This window comes from Talaromyces rugulosus, chromosome II, assembly GCF_013368755.1.
Source record: "Talaromyces rugulosus chromosome II, complete sequence".
Taxonomy (NCBI): domain Eukaryota; kingdom Fungi; phylum Ascomycota; class Eurotiomycetes; order Eurotiales; family Trichocomaceae; genus Talaromyces; species Talaromyces rugulosus.
Window position 1 is genome coordinate 3,787,127 of NC_049562.1, and position 18,271 is coordinate 3,805,397.

An 18,271-nucleotide genomic window follows, 5' to 3' on the forward strand; every position below is an offset into this window, starting at 1 on the left:
AGGATTATTGAAGATGATATTTAGAATTTTGATAAGACCGGGTTTGTTATAGGGATTATTTTTACTGCAAAAGTTGTATATAGCTTTGATTATAAAAAAAAACCTTGTCTGGTGTAGTCTAGGAATTAGAAATAGATCACAGCTGTAGAATATATAAGTGTGTGTGGAATCGCATTATCCTTATTTATTATATTAAAGTCAGTTAATAAGCTACTTGACTAGTATAATTTACTCTACTTACTTCCTAATTAGTTAATCACTAAATTGCTAAATAATTGGATGTCTAATAAACTTGGGATTAAATAGCTTTAAAAGATTTTTAACCCTTATACAAGATTAATTATAACTAGAAAGTACTGTATACTGGTTTTTAATAGCTATAATAGTTATCTTATACCTTTATTCAACCAGTACTACACCTAGAATGACATTATTTCTATATGCATACCGCTACACTCGTCTTATCTACTTTAGCTGCTTGATATAGGTGTTTTTACAGTTCTCAAACAATTATATAGATATACGGTCGAAAACCAGATGCGCTGCAGCGTCAACCATATCAATAAAAACGATTTTTTAACAATATATTCGGAAATTTAAGATAAAGCCTATTCTATATAAAATATTAAAAGCAGCTTTGCAGCAACTGGCATTTCTCTATTCAACCTAGAACATGTACTATCGAAGCTTGACATTCAATTATAAATATCTACCCTCCCTAGTATAGCCTATTCTAGTGTAAATTGATCCCCAAAAACACTAAAAAATATTAAAAATTTAGCCTGCTAGGTGAGGATGATAGATTGATTTATAAGACAATGTTTTATTAATTTAAATTCACCTATTAGGCGCACATTAAATTAGTTAATAAAAGAATACTCTTTAGCGATGAATTCTGCTATTATTCTAATATAAGAAAACTATAATCTATAAGCAGCGAACCATTACTAGAAGTAAAAATATACAATAAGAGATCATCTAATTAACTAATTAAGGATTTTGACGGTCTCTGAGGATCATAAAATCGCTGTAACAGTGTTAATAGCCTAGAAAGCTCTACAACTTCCTAATCCAGAAATAGCTTCGGGGGCACACAGACGCGTACCGCGGACCTGTTCTAATTATAAACAAATTAGGCATATTCGCACGTACTGTCCGAACAATTTGACATAGAAATTATATAGTAATTCTGATTATTTATTCCATTTTTGTCGATATAATAATTTTTTGTGGGGCGGGTGGCCGAGATGGCTTATGTGGCCGACGGGGGTTATAAAATACGTTATGGATTCCGACGTAGACTATCGAACACTAGAAAATAAATGTGCTGAAGACATCTAGAGTATTATTGCTGAGGTCTGGTCTATGTAGTTCCATCATCATAGATGCATTGTCTTTCAAAAGCAGCTACACAACGAAAAAGACTGGAAGTCGGTGGTTTTATTCTTGTCTAGTCGTTCCCATACTTAAGCTATTCTGCCAGGATATTACCCAGTTTGGTTAGTGCCGGACGCTACTCACCGCCTTCGCGTACTCAACTTCCGGATATAGTAACTATACGAGATTTCGAGAAACGGAGGAATCTTGAATTAAGTTCATGTAGGATTGATTAGCTACATAGCTCAAGTCTAATTCCATAAATCCATATTTTTTTATCATCAGAGGTTCATAGCAGCATCCTTTCATCCGTAAACTACCGATTTTGGTGGGTGCTCTACTTCTTTCCAGCAACCTTCTGGGCAGCCTTGGTGACCTTTCCAGAACCACCCTTGTTCTTCTCAACGGACTTGATAACTCCAACCGCAACGGTCTGGCGCATACTATTTTTTTCTTGTCAGTAACTCTTAGGAAGATGTTCGGGGCGTTGGAACTTACTCGCGAACGGCGAAACGACCCAGAGGGGGGTAGTCGGTGAAAGCCTCAACACACATGGGCTTGGAGGGGATCATCTTGACGATGGCAGCGTCACCAGACTTGATGAACTTGGGGCTGTCCTCAACAGACTTTCCGGTACGGCGATCAATCTTCTCGAGGAGCTCAGAGAACTTGCAAGCAATGTGGGCAGCTGTACTTGCGTTAGCATAATGTGTCATGAAAAGGTGCAAGTAGGAGAAACTGACTGTGGCAGTCAAGAACTGGAGCGTATCCAGCGGCGACCTGGCCGGGGTGGTTAAGCATGATGACCTGGGCGTTGAAGGAGTCAGCGCCGGCAGGGGGGTCGTTCTTGCTGTCACCAGCGACGTTTCCACGACGGATCTCCTTGACGGAGACGTTCTTGACGTTGAAACCGACGTTGTCACCGGGCTGGCCGGCAGTGAGCTGCTGGTGGTGCATCTCAACAGACTTGACTTCAGTGGTCACGTTGGCAGGAGCGCTATATTTGCGTTAGTACATAAGGTGACGGAAACATTGTCTCGAGAGCAACTTACAAGGTAACGAGCATGCCGGGAGAGATGGTACCAGTCTCGACACGACCGACGGGCACTGTTCCAATACCACCGATCTTGTAGACATCCTGGAGGGGAAGACGGAGGGGCTTGTTGGCGGGACGGACAGGGGCCTCAATGGCGTCAATGGCCTCGAGGAGGGTCTTTCCAGTGACCTTGGTGCCACCCTTGATCTCCTTCTCCCAGCCCTTGTACCAGGGGCAGTTGGGGGAGGCTTCAAGCATGTTGTCACCGTTGAAACCGGAGATAGGAACGAAAGGAACAGTCTTGGGGACGTATCCGACCTTCTTGATGAAGTTGGAAGTCTCCTTGACAATTTCGTTGTAACGGTCCTGGGACCACTTGCAGGTGTCCATCTTGTTGAGGGCAACAATGAGCTGACGGACACCGAGGGTGAAGGCCAGAAGGGCGTGTTCACGGGTCTGGCCGTCCTTGGAGATACCGGCTTCGAATTCACCAGTACCGGAGGCAATGATGAGGATAGCGCAATCGGCCTGGGAGGTACCAGTGATCATGTTCTTGATGAAATCACGGTGACCGGGGGCGTCTGCATTAGGTTAGTATTGATACGAAAACTGTTCAAGGAGTAGGAACATACCAATGACGGTGACCTCGTACTTGGCGGTCTGGACTGTAGAATGGGTCAGTAAGGGCAGACGGGTCTCACGGCAAGGAGCCATGTCGACGGGCAGATAACATACACTCTGCACACATTGTTAGTAAATTGGTCTTCGGCCACAGATAGTAAAGAGATACTCACTCCAGAGGGCAATATCGATGGTGATACCACGCTCACGCTCAGCCTTAAGTTTGTCCAAAACCCAGGCATACTTGAAAGAACCCTTTCCGAGCTCGTTGGCCTCCTTCTCGAACTTTTCAATGGTACGAGCGTCAATACCACCGCACTTGTAGATCAAGTGACCTGAGACGAGAGATCAGTATGTTGTTTTGTGGCAGATGGAGGACGACGACAGTGCTTACCGGTGGTAGTGGACTTGCCGGAGTCGACGTGTCCAATGACGACGATGTTGATGTGAGTGCGCTCGTCCTTACTGTAGAGCGAGAAGAGTCAGTTTTTGATGGGAGGGAGATGGGAGAACAGGGGGCGAGGCAGGAGCAGCATACCCCATGGTGAAGGTTGTTTTTTGAACTGATGTAGGTTCTTTTTGGAATTGCTCAGATACTACGGCCGGAATGCGTAGAGGTGCTGAGAAGAAGAGTTAGTGGCCAGGGGAAGAGAAGGAGGGAGAGAGTTTATACGCACTGAAGCTGACGAGAGAGAGAAGAGAAAAGAAAATATTGTGCGGGTGGGGGAGGGGAAAGTCTTATATGGGATGGAGGGGCAAGCGAGAGGCAACCACGCCGCCCACAACAGGCGAGCCCCACCACGGTGGATGCAACTGCAGAGTTTGCACCTCCTGCTCTTGCTTTGTCTGTCTCTGTATATCTAGTAGTTGTCTACACGTGTCGTGTCGTGTCGACGGTGCATGCACATGTACATGTGCCCGCGGCGCTACGGGTTTCTTCTCTTCTCGTCGCTATTTGTGCCATTCGCATTCACCAGGGCCAGGCTTGATTATTCTCGACTATCTAGACACGTATTTGTTGGTATACTGCACACAGGCAGATACATGCCCCTCAACCCCTCCGATGCCCGACCCACCGCGTCCAACACCACAACAACCACAACAACCACCGTCTCCAGAGACTATGATTATTCTTAGATATGCTCGGGTTTTGCTGCAGGAGGACTGGGCAGCAATGATAAGAAATAACAATATCAAATAATCCACCTTTATCGGCTAGTTTACCGCGTCCGGAATGAGTCATGGCCCAATCCCAGGCCGCTATCTCCGGATGCTCAGTACGTCACATCACAGTTTTCCTTTGTGTGGCCCTTTTTTTTTTTAGTGCGTTGGAAAAAAAATTTAAAAAAAAAGTCAGTGTCGTCAAAGACTCCAATAGCGCATCCTTAGTGGCGGCTACAGCCCACTCAATCTACCCATCTCGGAGGGGCAGCGGTTGAAAAATTCTTATAGCGCCGTTGCCACTGCAATGGCCCCTCTGTCGATCAGTTTTGTTGTTGTTTGGGAAGAAATTGCTCAAACTAGGCAATGCTACCTATTAATTCACTCCTGCATACGATTCTTATTATTATTGTGATATGCGAGTCCGAGCGTTAGGCACTTGAAAAATTTTTAAGCTTGCAATTGTACGCGTCCTGCTGAATGCGGGGTATTTCGCAACGCTATGGAAAAAAACAAATAAAATAATGACTGATAGCAAATAGCAAATAAAAAAAAATAAATAATGAATAAAAAGTCAAGACCATAATAGCAACTCTCAACGCCAGTGCTCAGTATCATATGCTCCGGGAATATTCCTCTGATTCGAATCATCTCAACTAACACCACCCAGAGCCCTCAGTCTCGCCAGGTCTTCTTGCACGTCGTACACTGTCCATGGATTAACCGTCAGCCAGTCTGAAAGACAGAGAGCAGATCAGAAATCTAATCAAATAGAAACTAACCTCCAAGAATGTAGTCATCGGCTCGTCCGCACTGCGAATTTGAAGCTGAAAGAAATACGCCCGATCGCCGTTGCACGTTTCCGACGGACATTGCGCTGTTTTGTCGAGTGTCAGCATATTCCGAGTCCTCGATGACTAGAGTGTATAGCAAAAACCCACCTTCCATGCTGTCTACATTTTCATGGCTCTTCTTCCCGCCAAAGACCGGCTCGACCTCCTTTTGCTTCAACGTTCGTTGTTCAAACCACTGCAGTCACTCAGCCTCTTCGTCCGTGTCAATCGTTTCCAAAAGCGACAAAGCTTACCGAAATGTCAATCGCGTATTGGTATGGGCATGCACGGCATTCGAAGCGATTCAGTCCACCGGCCGCCTCTCCTCGAGAAATCGTGAGCGCATTGCTGCAGTTCGGACAGACTGGACCCGATTAGCTATAAGAATCTTGATTGTCAGACATAAAATGAGGCGACTTGCATGTCAACGGCATCTTGAATGAAATAAAGCTTTGCCTTTGGAAATAGAAGTAAATGGTTCAGTTCAGCAGAAGAATGAAGCTCCGCAAGTTTTGAGAGCAGACATCCGCGTGCATCCATTGGTCGATATGCCGCGCGCCAATAATATATGCAAGCCTTCTTACCGCCTTGCCGCTTACCGCCTCAGGCGCGGGGCATTATGTATGTACTAGTCTTGGCAGCGGGAATTCTGTTTATCCGGATCCCGGCGCTATTCCTATCGCAGTAACCAAGCTATACCGTTTTGTGTTCACTGTTTCTGTTTTTGTATGCAGGGCACAACCGCTTGTACATTCAGCATTTCTCCCCCATTCTGCTTTAATTTCTTGTCTATCGCGCGTGATATTTTTCTCTCTTCTTCGCTAGGTTCTGCCATCCTCCCCTTGCTCTCGAGCCAAATCGTCGTGACTGCGGTTAAGCGTCCACCGGGCTCCCGCTTTCTCTAGCCCCTCCTCCGCATTTCAACTGTTTCCACCTGTGTTTGTCCAGGTGCCTCCTAGACAAGTTTCGACCTGGGGCTTTTTGTTGGGATTCAAAATTGCGCACTATTACGACCACTATTACGTCCATCAACACATCCACTCTCGGACCATCTTTGGAACTGAATTCAGGCAGCAATGGCAGACGACGAGGTAGGCAACCGTCAATAACTACAAACATGGACATACAAAATATGCTCACAAAATACCCATGATCTAGGGCGCATCCCCGCGTGAACTGGTCGTTGAAGCATGCCGCCGCGACCAGCAGCACCTGATCGAGCAAGTGCTGGACGGCATGTCCGAGAAGACCAACGAAGAAGTCGCCGAGTTTTTCAACAGCGTCAAGGACGCTCTGGGGAATTACGCGCTGCATATTTGTGCTTTGTATGGCAGCTGTACGTGCTATTCTACGGCCTCTCTTCGGCGCTATATGCATTATTGCGGTGTTAACATATTGCAGATGATGTCATGGACGCCCTCTTCGACATCCAATACTTTGAATGCGACCCCGTAACGCGCGTTGACCAAGACACGCCATTGCACGTCGCCGTCCGCTACGCCAACGAAAAGGATCAAGAACTCGGTCTGGAAATGGTCTCGATGATGTGCGAAGCCGGCTGCGATCCGCGAGTACGCAACAAATCCGGGCAGAAGCCGGTCGACCTGGTTTTTGGGGCTAATACAGAACTCAAGTCTGTGCTGCAAAAGGCAGAGTATGTCTTGAATGAGAATATACAAGAAGATGTGGATGGGGATGGGGGTGCGGGCAGTGCCAGCGATAGCGATTGAAGAATTGGGGCGGGCTTGCACATAGTCAGAAGCACACGTTTGATATATCATCATGACTTTTACGATTCTGGCCAATTTCTTCTTTTGAAAATTCTAGACTTGCAAATCTAGAAGTGTTCGAGTGTTTATTATGGGTAAGAGAATGTTCGTACTGGTGACGACCTTCTCAAATAGATTTGATTATTCTACTTCTGTGCCGATCTAGGTTCATGGTACAAGAGCCATCCAGTAACTAGTAGATGTATTATTCAGGGCATTTCCTTAGTAGATACAGAAAACAATCTTCTTCTATACCACGGGTTATTCCCACCCATTCTTCAGCCGCTCTCGATACTCTGCCACAATTTCCGGACTGACATTAGATCCTCCACAGACAATAATCACCACCCGACTATTCGGAGTCAAATCCCCTCCCACAGCTTCTCTCAGCCGCTTCCCCAGAGCCACATCGACAGAGACGCCACACGCCAGCTCAACAAGCATACGCGTCGTATCAGCAAACGTAACCACGCCCCTGGCAGCTTCAGCATCAGATGCAACCACGCTCGTAACTTTGATTCCTTCGGGCGGCGAGTGCGCATTCTCAAACGCGCGTGGAGCCACCTGGAGCGCACCCAGTGAGTGGGCCATGGATGTGATCGCACTCAGAGACTGGAGCGAGCCTTTTTGCAACGAGTATGCCAGCGAATCCGCTCCTTGGGTTTCAACAGCGAGAACGTCCACGGGTTTTGTGTTTTTTGATGTGGAAGGGTGTTTCTTGAAATGCTCGTCGAGTCCCTGGATAATGCCATTGAACAGTCCACCGCCTCCAACACTGCACACAATCACATCGGCTGGGAACCTGCTTTCCTCCTCATCTTCTCCTCGAGGGGGTAGCTGACCAGCCAGCTCAGAAATCAGGGTCGCATTCCCATTCCAGACATACGGGTGGTCAAACGGCGGGAGGTAGAGATTGTTACTACTATTTTTTGTTTCTGCGTCGTTGAAGAATCTCTCACGGAGATAGGAGTCGGCATCAAACCAGCTCGCTCCGTGCTGAATAACCTCTGTCGCGCCGACATCTTTCAACTTTTCAATCATCATTGGCTTGGTGCTCAGAGGCACTACGACTGTGCACAGGCAGCCGAGATCCCGTGCTGCAATCACAGCGGCGAGGCCGGCATTGCCTCCTGAGGAAATAAAACAGTGTAGCTGTTTTCCTCGGTTGGCTGGGTCCTGCAGGTGGGTGAGGATCAGATTTCCGACTCCTCTTTTATGCAAAGCGTTAGCTATGCGTCGACTAGTAAGGCAGGTTGATAATAGAACTTGCCTTGATTTAAAACTCCCCGAGGGCTGTAAAGAGTCTAGCTTTAGGAACACTCGACTAGAAGGTTTTTTGTAAGTTGGAATATTGCCTAAAGGGGTAATAAAAAAAAGAGTGCTCACCATCCAGCGCTATTTGACAGTGCTGTTGATTCAACCAGCGGGGATTCGATCCAGGGTTTTCTCCTCTGCGAGGTGTCTGCTGGGATTGAGTCCATTTTTCTTTATAGAATAAAAATAAAATAAAGATAAAGACTTTTACGTTAATTCCGGGGTTGTGTTGTTGCCGTGTCGATACCAGTCACTTGCTTCCTGCGCGAGCAGAATGTTTGACAAGGGCAGCAAATAGAAAGCTTCAAGGGGTATCAGCAATATATGCAAGAGTATGTTTATTCAATAAAAAAAATTATAAGAAAAAATAGCATCGAGGACGAAGCATGGGAGATTTAATAGTAGCACTGTCGGGCCACGCCCTTCGAGTGACCCGGCGGGCCCACCTTCCTTCCCCTCCTGCTTACTTGGTCTAGAAGCAACTGGAATAAATTTATCGAATTGATCTACATTTAGCTTCTCCAGCTCCAAGACTTGAATTATTTTCCGACTCTGATCCGATAGGCGCCCCCAGAACTGATCGAGATCGTTTTTGTTTCATCGCTGCTTGCCCATTTCAGCGCCTTTCCATTTAATGTCACCGATTTCGTCTTCTTTCCTCCACCGGGCGAAGGCAGGATGACCACCCCTTCGGTTTCTTCAGGCACGTCAAAAGACAACTCATACGATCCATCAGTAGTGTCCCTGTTCCATGCAGCCTGATACTTGCCCTTGGACGTGGTGAACCCGCCTTGCACAGATGTGAGGTCGCCAAACTGCGGCGCAATCTGCCAGGTCGAGCCCAGTCGCCCGGTGACTGACAGACCAAGCACATAGTTTGTCAGAGCCGACGTGGGACCGGACGACCAGCCGTGCGAGTGCGAGATGTATGATGCATCGTAGTAATAGCCACGGCTGCTTCGGTACCCAAACGTTGCGTTTTGCAAATACCCTTCGATGACGGTGCTTTCTGTGCCGTTTGGATTATTGATATACCAGCCCCAAGATCGTCGGATCAGGTCCAGGGCTCTGTCGGGTCGACCTGCTACAAAGTGGGCTTGGATTTCAAAGGAGGAGATGAATGGGGAGATGTTCTCTGGCAGTTCTGGGGCTACGGCGCCGATCGGAGTCCAGTTCTCGGTCAGTCTTTGGGATATTTTGGCGACGCGGTTTGTGTCTGCAATGCCAAAGAGGATGGACATGCTGTTGGCATCTTGCGGATGCAGTTTTGTGTCTGTAGCGTTGTCCTTAAAGGCACCGTAGCTGTCATCGAAGCAATACTTGTTGATTGCGGTCTGAAGGCTTTCTGCCCTTGTGGTCCAAGTACTAGACAAGTCCGTCGTGTTGTCGGCCCATTCTGCAAGTTCGGCACCGGTTTTGAGCGTTTGGTGCAAGCTTCGGTTTTCTGTCAGTGGATACAAAAACTCTCTCTCCGGATACTTCCAGACTTACATCATCTGTGCCTCGGAGTTGTTGAATCCCTGCTGCCATCTTGCCCAGTCCCTAAGGCCCGTCACGTTTAAGAGACCGCTTGGAAAGTCGACCTTGGCGTAGATGTAATCCATTGCCTTTTGATACCCATTCCAGTTTGCTTCAAGAAATGTTGTGTCGTTTGTGAACAAGACATAATTGTATGTTCCAATCATGGACCACATATGGTACGTATCAGAGCTTTGTTGGCTCAGAGGCGGGCCAGATTCGGCAAAGGAACCGTCTGCATTCTATAAAAATTATCAGCTCAACAAGCCTATTTCCCTAGATATGACTTTTAGACTTACCTGCGTGTCATACATGACCTGCAGCGCATTCTTCACACTGTCGAGGTCACCGATACTAACAAAAGACGAGGGAACGGCAATGCCCATATCTCCCGGCCAAACAGCTCGGTCTCGCTTGGCGCCGTCAACTATAATGGTATCTCCAGGTCCCAGCGTGGCGTTGTTATCCCATCCATAAGCCACCGTGGGGATTTGCCGGCCAGTGTCCACAGGCACTGCATTCGTCTGCACCGTGTATGCACCACTGTACCAAATACGATTGAGAAGCTCATCATTACTATGAAAATAGCCCTGGTAGGCGCGCAGATTCGACCATGTGGGCTGGAAGCCAATTTCTAGGGAAACATCGGATACGTCGAGAGTTGTTGTTGTTGCGTTGTCGGCTGTCGTGGTGAGGAATACAGTTAGATATCTGAATCCACCGCGCAGTTTCTTGTCGGGCATTGTGTAAGCTCCCTTGCCGGCAGCTGTGATATCGTACGACAAATGCCCGTCTCCGAGTTTGAATGCTCCATTTGACGAGTCAGAGACTTGTCCGACCCAGTTCTTGGCCTCTGTAAATGCTAGGTTCAAGCTTCCTCCTACAGCTGAAGCGGTATACTCGACTGTGACGATCCCGCCAACCTCGAGGCCAAAGTCGAAGATGATTTGGGAGCCATTGCCTTTAAGTATATTGTGACCTGAGCCGGTTTGAAAGATACTCCTAGATTTAGATTCAACATGGAGGATACTCTTTGGACGGACTGTCCGTGACGCAGGGGCATAGATGTTGCTTTCCCATTCCCCGGGGAACGAGGTGTCTATAGGGCCTGAGCAGGTGGTGTTTCGCCAGCAGGAGGATCTCGCAGCATTGGACAGGATGGACAGAGCGAGTATCCAAAAGTGGATGAGGATGAGCTTGGCCATGGATGCCATGGCTTGAATGATCAATATATCACTTGGCACAATATGCGTTTTCTACTACAGTGATCATCAACCAGGCCACATGATGCAGGGCAAACACTACCATGGAAGAAAGAAAAACAAAAGGCGATCAGTATTTGTACCACCCCTCGATTAACAGAAGCTTTTCTTTCATGCACCGAATACCCGGTAGAACAAAATAATAATAAGAGGGGGTATCCAGTCCGTTGTCCTTATTGGTGGGAAATATTGTCAAAGTAGCGGAATCCCAAGTATTAAGAACACCCTAAACACGCTCTAGCACTCTCTAAACACGCATGTTGGACGAATAGGGTCCAATCGGGGTACGCTTGTTACCCCAGTTTTCCCCCCGCACGGGGGGTTATCCATGCATCGCCGGATAAATGCTTTTTAGTCTCCCTTTCTTTCGGAGTGAAATGTACCGAGATGAAACTTTTCTTCTTCTTCTTCGTAGGGTGCTAGACTGGCAATCAATCGCAATTGTCATAGCAGCGGCGTGGCAAGATTCATATTTTTGGTCTGAGCGTATCAATTGATATAAAGACAAACTTCTGCTGAAATCACCCGTCAACTTAGGCAAATCCAACGTTTTCACTTGCCAAAAAAACAAAACAAAAATGCGTTGGCTCAAGAGCTTTGTGGCTTTCTCCTGCGTCTCTGCTGCAGTAGCAAACAGTAGCGCTATAACACAAAAAGACAATGTCTGTACAGTCAAAGCTTTGGGGAATAAGAAAAACGATGTCCCCAATATTCTAGATGCATTTCGGCGCTGTGGAAATGGAGGAAGAATTGTTTTTCCAGAGGATCAGAACTACTGGATTGGGACTCGGTTGAATCCTGTTGTGGATGACGTTCTTATTGAATGGCGCGGAACCTGGACGGTATTTGTTTTCTTTCTCTAAAAGCTATTCCTAGTTCAATGCTGACTTACTAGCAGTTCTCAGACAACCTCGACTACTGGCGCAATAACTCGTATCCTATAACGTTCCAAAACCATCACGCCGGTTTCATCCTTAGCGGCAAAGGGATCACCATCGAGGGATACGGCACGGGGCAAATCCAAGGTAATGGCAATGCCTGGTACAATGCCGAAGAAGGAGATACGCAGCCTGGAAGACCAATGCCATTTGTTTTCTGGAATGTATCCAATGTGCTGGTGGAAGACTTTAAAATCATCGACCCTCCTCTATGGGCTCTCAACATCATGAACGGGACGTATCTGCGTTTTAATAACATTTATGTCAATGCTACGGCCGTGAATGCCCCGTATGGAAGCAACTGGGTGCAGAACACAGACGGTTTTGGTGAGTCTCGAGTTTGCTTTTTTTCTTCTTCCTGTAGTCAACTGGGCTAATGAAGGTTAGATACCATGGACGTTGACAACGTCGAGCTCAATGGCCTTGTATACCAAGGCGGAGACGACTGTATCGCGATTAAACCTCGCTCGTACAACGTCCGCGTCACCAATGTGACTTGTCATGGCGGTAACGGTATCGCCATTGGAAGTCTTGGTCAGTATCTCGAGGATTCATCTGTCGAAAATGTAGTGGTGGATAACGTCAAGGTATTACCCATTCACTTTTCCAAGTTGATCCGAAAATTCTGATTATCTATCACAGATTATTCGTTACAACGAAGACATGCACAATTCCGCGTATATCAAAACCTGGATCGGGGTGCAGCTTCCCCAAAGCTCCTACGAAAGCGCCGGAAAGCCAAACGGCGCCGGCTGGGGATCAGTCGAAAACATTGTATTCTCAAATTTCGACATCCAGGGAGCCAACGCCGGTCCTGGAATTTCACAAGGCAGCGGAGACAACGGGTCGTATCCGGGGACCAGTCTGATGCAGGTTTCTAACGTTGCCTTTGTCAATTTCACGGGATATCTCAATAGCGCGCCAAAAGGCGATGTGGTTGCTACAATTTCCTGCTCCAAGGTGCACCCGTGTTATAATATTGCGTTTGATAATGTAGATATTCATCCGGCGCAGAACATTTCCTCGTTTGGAGGGGTTTCCTGTGACTATACTGCGTCAGGTGGTGTTAACGGGCTGTCAGGGTGCTGATACGTCCTATACCCCAGATTTTAGATAGCTTTATTTTTGATATTCATCAAATATATATATTCCAAATTACTAGCTTTGATAGTACGCAGTGAGAATGAACTACATGTAGATGCACAATCTATGCCAATTGACTGGCATCAATTGATCCCGATGCCTATTTTGGTATGACAATATCTTTTATTTAACAGTCATAAAATTTTAAAAAGACTAAAGAAAATAGATTACCAGTAATATAGCTTTCTCATGTTTCGATTTTCTAATCCTTCCTAACCCTAAGCCATCGAATTTTGCCTCTTTGGGAAGAAAGTGGAGGTGGTCCGTGCACCGGATCTTAATCGCGTTTTCGACGCGTCTTCGGCCGATCGTCTCTTCGACAAGCCCCTCTTGAGCACGACACAAGCAAATACTCTATTCAACCAGCTTATCAAGCTCGAGTGCAGGCGCATTCATTTGGATATTCTCACGGCCACTCAGAATGCCTTTGGTGCGCAAACGCCCCGTTGTATGTGCACTTTGATGATTTCCATTTCCATCTCAAGCTAACTCATTCCCTAGGAGCAGCACGACGACTCAGATTCCAGCCCAGAAAATGGCACACCTGCCCACCACCCACAGCAGCGCCGCCGTCAATCCGACGAAGACAACGACGAGCAGTCCGCTGCGTCCGATAGCGATGACGATCAACACCGTGCTCCGAACAGTATGGATGTGATGGTCAAGAAAATGGTGCGCCTGGCGCTCTCAAGCGAGTTTGCGCGGTTGCCGATTCGGCGCACAGATATCAGTGCCAAAGTGCTAGGCGAGCAAGGGTCGAGACAGTTCAAGTTCATCTTTGATGAAACGCAGAAGGTTTTGCGTAGTCGGTTTGGGATGCAACTGGTGGAATTGCCTGCGAGGGAAAAGGTTACGATTACGCAGCGAAGGGGTCAGTTGCAGCTCTATTTTTTATTTTTTTTTGAGAACGAAAAACTGACCGTTTGTAGCTGCGCAAAAAGTTGAGAAACCGTCAACGGCCTCCAAGTCCTGGATCGTGATGAGCGTACTACCCTCTGCCTTTCGCGTGCCAGAAATCCTACCCCCCGCCAAAGCTCCATCAGTCTTCACCGAAAGCACCTATACTGCGCTCTACACTTTCCTAATTTCCCTCATCACTCTATCCGGTGGCTCCATTCAAGAGCAAAAATTGGACCGCTACTTGCAACGAACCAATACCGACCAATACACCCCAGTGGACCGCACCGATCGTCTGCTACAACGCATGTGCAAGGACGGATACCTTGTTCGGAATCGAGAAATGGACGGCGGCGAGGAAATTATCGAGTACATGGTCGGTCCCCGAGGGAAGACCGAGGTGGGCGAAAGTGGTGTCTCCGGGTTAGTCAGGGAAGTCTACGGGAAACAGTTATCCGGCAATACTTCGCAAGAAGACCTTGATGAGACTTTCGAGGCGAGACTAGCACGGAGTGTGCGTGGAAATCGCGGCAACGCTCTAGTTGAGCCGGATAATAATGATGCTCCTCCAGAGGAAACCAACAGTCGGAGGAATCAGTCGAATCGACGGAATACACGCAACCGCGGTGCAGATGATGACGATGACTATTAGTCTGAATTTAGAATAATGATTAGAGCTACTTATACCCTAATGACAAAATGATAACCGTTTGCGGAATACAATTGTTACTAGACATTCTCATAGCTACTTCGGCTAGCTTATTCTTCTCTAATAGTAGTATGGTTCCAACAATAACACAGAAAACAGGATGACGTTTACGCTAACCTCCTGTTATCTGTTAGGTATGTTTACTTCTCCTGTTGATAATTTCAAGGCGGTCCTTGAAGCATTGCCCTGGCTTCTTGCTAGACTTGAGACTTATATGATTCATAAATTAGGGTCTGGATTAAGCCTACATTTATACGCCAGGAATTCCGTCGAACCCGTTGAGCAGGCTCCGGGAATTGCATAAGCTTTGGAATATGATGTTATACCATTTTAGACATTCTATAGAAGATTTTCAAAAATCTCTCAACTCCCTAATCCTTTGTGCCCTAAAGAATTGTTAGTATAAGGGAATCTAATACAAACACTTATTTCTAAATTTACCCACAATTCACGTGATGCCCCCACGACTTATATAAGGTGGATTCCTTATTTTCTCCACATATGGGCCTACCCGGCACTATTTTCGGCACAGTGTTTATCCGGTTGCCGCTGGTCGAGTCACGACCCTGGAGGGCTTCATCACCATCCTAAATTATGCGAGCTTTTATATATCATGACGTCTCTGAGGACTTTAAGAAGAGTTATCAGGGCGACACTACCCCGATTTAATTGCATGTCTCTTTCCGTTTCTCTCTCAAGAACCACCGACCATCCCAGTAAGCTCGTCGAGAGACATTTGCCTGAATATTTACTAAGTTCATTTTTCAAGATTTGCCCCATTCGTTCCAAAAGGAATGGGACCCTTTCTTTTCATATACATCTGGGCGCTGGCTATGGAACGAAGAAGCCCAGCTTCTTAAGCGGTACCAACCCTTCAATGTCGAGGAATTGAAGGAAATAGCGGCCAGATCAGTTGATGCGAAAACCTGCGTCAAAATAACAAAATTACCGGAAGGCTCATACAACAAGGCCTTTCTATTGACAATGGATAATGATGTCCAGGTCATTGCAAAAATCCCAAACCCTTACATTCCTCAAGAGTTCGCCACAGCCAATGAAGTTGCAACGCTTGACTTTCTTCTTAACGAGCTTGGTATACCTGTCCCGCGAGTTTTTGCGTGGAGCAGTAAGAAAGACCAGCCTGTTGGAGTGGAATATATCATCATGGAAAAAGCCCCTGGGAACGAGTTGAGCAAAAGTTGGGGTACTATGGATATTTCGGATAAAGTGGACATTGTGTCTCAGTTGGCCAAAATTCTAGCCAAAATAGCTGCTGTCGACTTCGGTCATTATGGAAGCTTGTTCTACAGAGACGATATTGAGAATGGTATCAATGTCCCTGGGATTGCTGATCGGTTTTGCATCGGACCCACTTCTGATTTCCGATTTTGGGAAGAGGAGAGGAAGTTCATGAACGCGTATAGGGGTCCTTGTAAGTTTACCGTAATTATAATTATATGGATGCAACTAATAAGAGACCGAACAAAATCAGGGTCGTCATTCAGGTCGTACGCAATAGATATCGCCAGGCGAGAGAAGGAATGGATCAGTCAATATGCAAATCCTCGTCCCCCCGCAGACCCCTTGAGACAGTCCGATAGCCAAGAGTCTCCTGATTCCCACATTAAAATCCTCGAAAAATATCTAGAAGTTATACCTCATTTGATACCATCACACCCGGGTCTAAATCGCTCTGTACTTTGGCACCCTGATTTACACTTTGGTAATATATTTGTGAAAGAAAACCGGGTTGTCAGCGTCATTGATTGGCAAGGCTGTTCATGTCTTCCGGTTTTTCACACATGCAGGATACCAAAGTTCCTGAAAATTCACGGCCCATTCCTTTTCGACCTCCCCCCGGCCGCGGGCCTCACGCCACAAGAAAAAGAGGACAATTTACAGAGATATCAGCTTACACAACTTCAGAGGCTTTATATTTCCAAATTCCGTGAAATCGACAATGACGTCTTTTCTGCTCTTTCATTTCCCCAAGCCTTAACTCGACAACAGCTGATTGATTTTTCAGGGTACACATGGGATGATGATGGACTGTTTCCTTTCCGAGAGATGATGGTTCGAACACGACGTGAATGGATGGAATTAACGGGTCAGCCACAGTCCTTATGTCCTGTGACATTTACCGCTGATGAGCTTGCGTCTCATGTTGCCGAAGCGAAGAACTGGGAAGATCGCAAAGACCTCTTCGATGCTCTTGGAGTGCCCCTTGATGGCTGGGTACATCTTGAAGACTTTGAGGCGAAGGTGGAGGCAATGCGGAATCTGGTGAGTTCAGTCATAGACTTAGCGGATGACAAGGAGGCTGTTAAGCACGCACTAAGAGCTTGGAAACTGTCGGAATCAGGACCGGCTAGCCTATCCCCTTATATCCATTCACTTAATGCTAACACCAAAAATATCCACCTATAAAGCATCCTTATAGTCAGATTCAACACCATGTGCAGCAATAAGCTACTTCACTACTACTTCATACCCCCTCTAGGCCCTCTCTGAAGCAATAGACAGTAGTGTTTACTATCAACAATGCTATTTGACCAAAGATATTTCTAATAACCCGAAACCTTCACGGATATGTGTTCAATCAGGGAGTGACTTTGTATTGCACCAATAGTGTCTGGTCACAAGCTCTCAGACAAGGAGCAGTACGACAAAGACCTTAACAGTGACAAGGCTGCACTTGAGATATACCCTAAACATGGCAGTGTCGGCTAATGGTAGCAATTTATCAAATCGAACAATGATTGGTGTATGATGTGGTTGTGCTTGCGGTGGTTAGTGCAATATAGCATATGAAACCGTGAAATTCGACGGATTTGAACCTCCTTGTAACAATGTTTGAATACGCTCCATAATAAATTTAAATAAATGACGCAGGATTTTCCTGAGATGAGAGTAAAGCAGTTCATTCTCTACGAGGATTCCACGGACAGCACTGCCTTGCAAGTAGCTAGTCTAACAAGACTTTTTAATTTGAATTAAGGGCCGATAGGGTCACAGCGCAAAATACAGCGAAGGGTGAATCAGCTATCATAATCAGTTAGTACTTAATTATTATCACAACAACAAAGGTGCTTTGCATCTCTTGTTTCTACTCGACATAGTCGTCATTCTGCTACTACACGTCGACGGTTCAAAGTAAAGCGGCGAAAGTCGATGATCAAAGCACGCCCAAGCTCTTTACTCCAGAGGACATTTTTCGCTAAATCGATTGTACCTAGAAAAACAGGTACGGCTAATCCTTGAGCCTTCTGCAGGATTCGATAAACCTCTACTTCGCGTGAGACTTCTTCCCATAAACGAGAAATTGTGCCTTTTCCGACAACAGTATAGCCATACTCCATGCAAGTAAGTTTAAACGGCGCACCGTATGAGCCACTGCCGCCAAAGGGAATGCAACGGTTGATATTTTCGTCAAGATCATTTTTTAACAAAATGACCAGGCCCTCTGCAGAGATGCGATGCAGAGTAAGGTCATTTTGACCTCGACGATGGTGCTCCACATTTGGACACAGATCGTCTAGAGCACCCCCGGTCTGCAAACCGAGTAGACATCGTTGTGTGCAAAACTGTGCAGTGCGGCGTTGTGAATGGTCTCCCTTATGATTCCCCATCTCTTGCTGGTGAGGCAATCGCTATGCGGACAGTGAAGATGTGACTTAGCTGTATCTCTGTTTC

At 46.5% G+C, this 18,271-nt stretch overlaps 7 protein-coding genes across 7 annotated transcripts; 3 read left to right on the forward strand and 4 right to left on the reverse strand.

Moving 5' to 3' along the window:
- Nucleotides 1-1,714: 1,714 nt before the first annotated feature.
- TRUGW13939_03776 (translation elongation factor EF-1 alpha) lies at nt 1,715-3,577 on the reverse strand (the record flags this gene model as incomplete). Its single annotated transcript, XM_035486955.1, has 8 exons — nt 1,715-1,820; nt 1,876-2,065; nt 2,121-2,374; nt 2,430-2,994; nt 3,046-3,078; nt 3,208-3,369; nt 3,429-3,499; nt 3,573-3,577. The coding sequence occupies 8 exons, from the start codon at nt 3,575-3,577 to the stop codon at nt 1,715-1,717; spliced, it is 1,386 nt and encodes a 461-aa protein (XP_035342848.1).
- A 1,270-nt stretch (nt 3,578-4,847) lies between these two features.
- On the reverse strand, nt 4,848-5,390 carry TRUGW13939_03777 (uncharacterized protein; the record flags this gene model as incomplete). Its single annotated transcript, XM_035486956.1, has 3 exons — nt 4,848-4,903; nt 4,978-5,224; nt 5,283-5,390. Coding segments are annotated over 3 exons (411 nt in total), but the record flags the coding sequence as incomplete, so codon positions are not given.
- A 714-nt stretch (nt 5,391-6,104) lies between these two features.
- TRUGW13939_03778 (uncharacterized protein) lies at nt 6,105-6,758 on the forward strand (the record flags this gene model as incomplete). Its single annotated transcript, XM_035486957.1, has 3 exons — nt 6,105-6,119; nt 6,187-6,364; nt 6,430-6,758. The coding sequence occupies 3 exons, from the start codon at nt 6,105-6,107 to the stop codon at nt 6,756-6,758; spliced, it is 522 nt and encodes a 173-aa protein (XP_035342850.1).
- A 300-nt stretch (nt 6,759-7,058) lies between these two features.
- Nucleotides 7,059-10,843, reverse strand: TRUGW13939_03779 (uncharacterized protein; the record flags this gene model as incomplete). Its single annotated transcript, XM_035486958.1, has 5 exons — nt 7,059-8,121; nt 8,184-8,248; nt 8,663-9,545; nt 9,603-9,871; nt 9,929-10,843. The coding sequence occupies 5 exons, from the start codon at nt 10,841-10,843 to the stop codon at nt 7,059-7,061; spliced, it is 3,195 nt and encodes a 1,064-aa protein (XP_035342851.1).
- A 626-nt stretch (nt 10,844-11,469) lies between these two features.
- On the forward strand, nt 11,470-14,521 carry TRUGW13939_03780 (uncharacterized protein; the record flags this gene model as incomplete). The annotated part of the gene is made up of 7 exons (XM_035486959.1): nt 11,470-11,733; nt 11,790-12,156; nt 12,217-12,416; nt 12,472-12,884; nt 13,339-13,420; nt 13,474-13,843; nt 13,902-14,521. The coding sequence occupies 7 exons, from the start codon at nt 11,470-11,472 to the stop codon at nt 14,519-14,521; spliced, it is 2,316 nt and encodes a 771-aa protein (XP_035342852.1).
- Nucleotides 14,522-15,251: 730 nt separating this feature from the next.
- Nucleotides 15,252-17,005, forward strand: TRUGW13939_03781 (uncharacterized protein; the record flags this gene model as incomplete). Its single annotated transcript, XM_035486960.1, has 3 exons — nt 15,252-15,294; nt 15,348-16,010; nt 16,071-17,005. The coding sequence occupies 3 exons, from the start codon at nt 15,252-15,254 to the stop codon at nt 17,003-17,005; spliced, it is 1,641 nt and encodes a 546-aa protein (XP_035342853.1).
- A 695-nt stretch (nt 17,006-17,700) lies between these two features.
- Nucleotides 17,701-18,207, reverse strand: TRUGW13939_03782 (uncharacterized protein; the record flags this gene model as incomplete). The annotated part of the gene is made up of 1 exon (XM_035486961.1): nt 17,701-18,207. One exon carries the CDS (start codon nt 18,205-18,207, stop codon nt 17,701-17,703), a length of 507 nt encoding a protein of 168 aa, XP_035342854.1.
- Between the last annotated feature and the right edge of the window lie 64 nt (nt 18,208-18,271).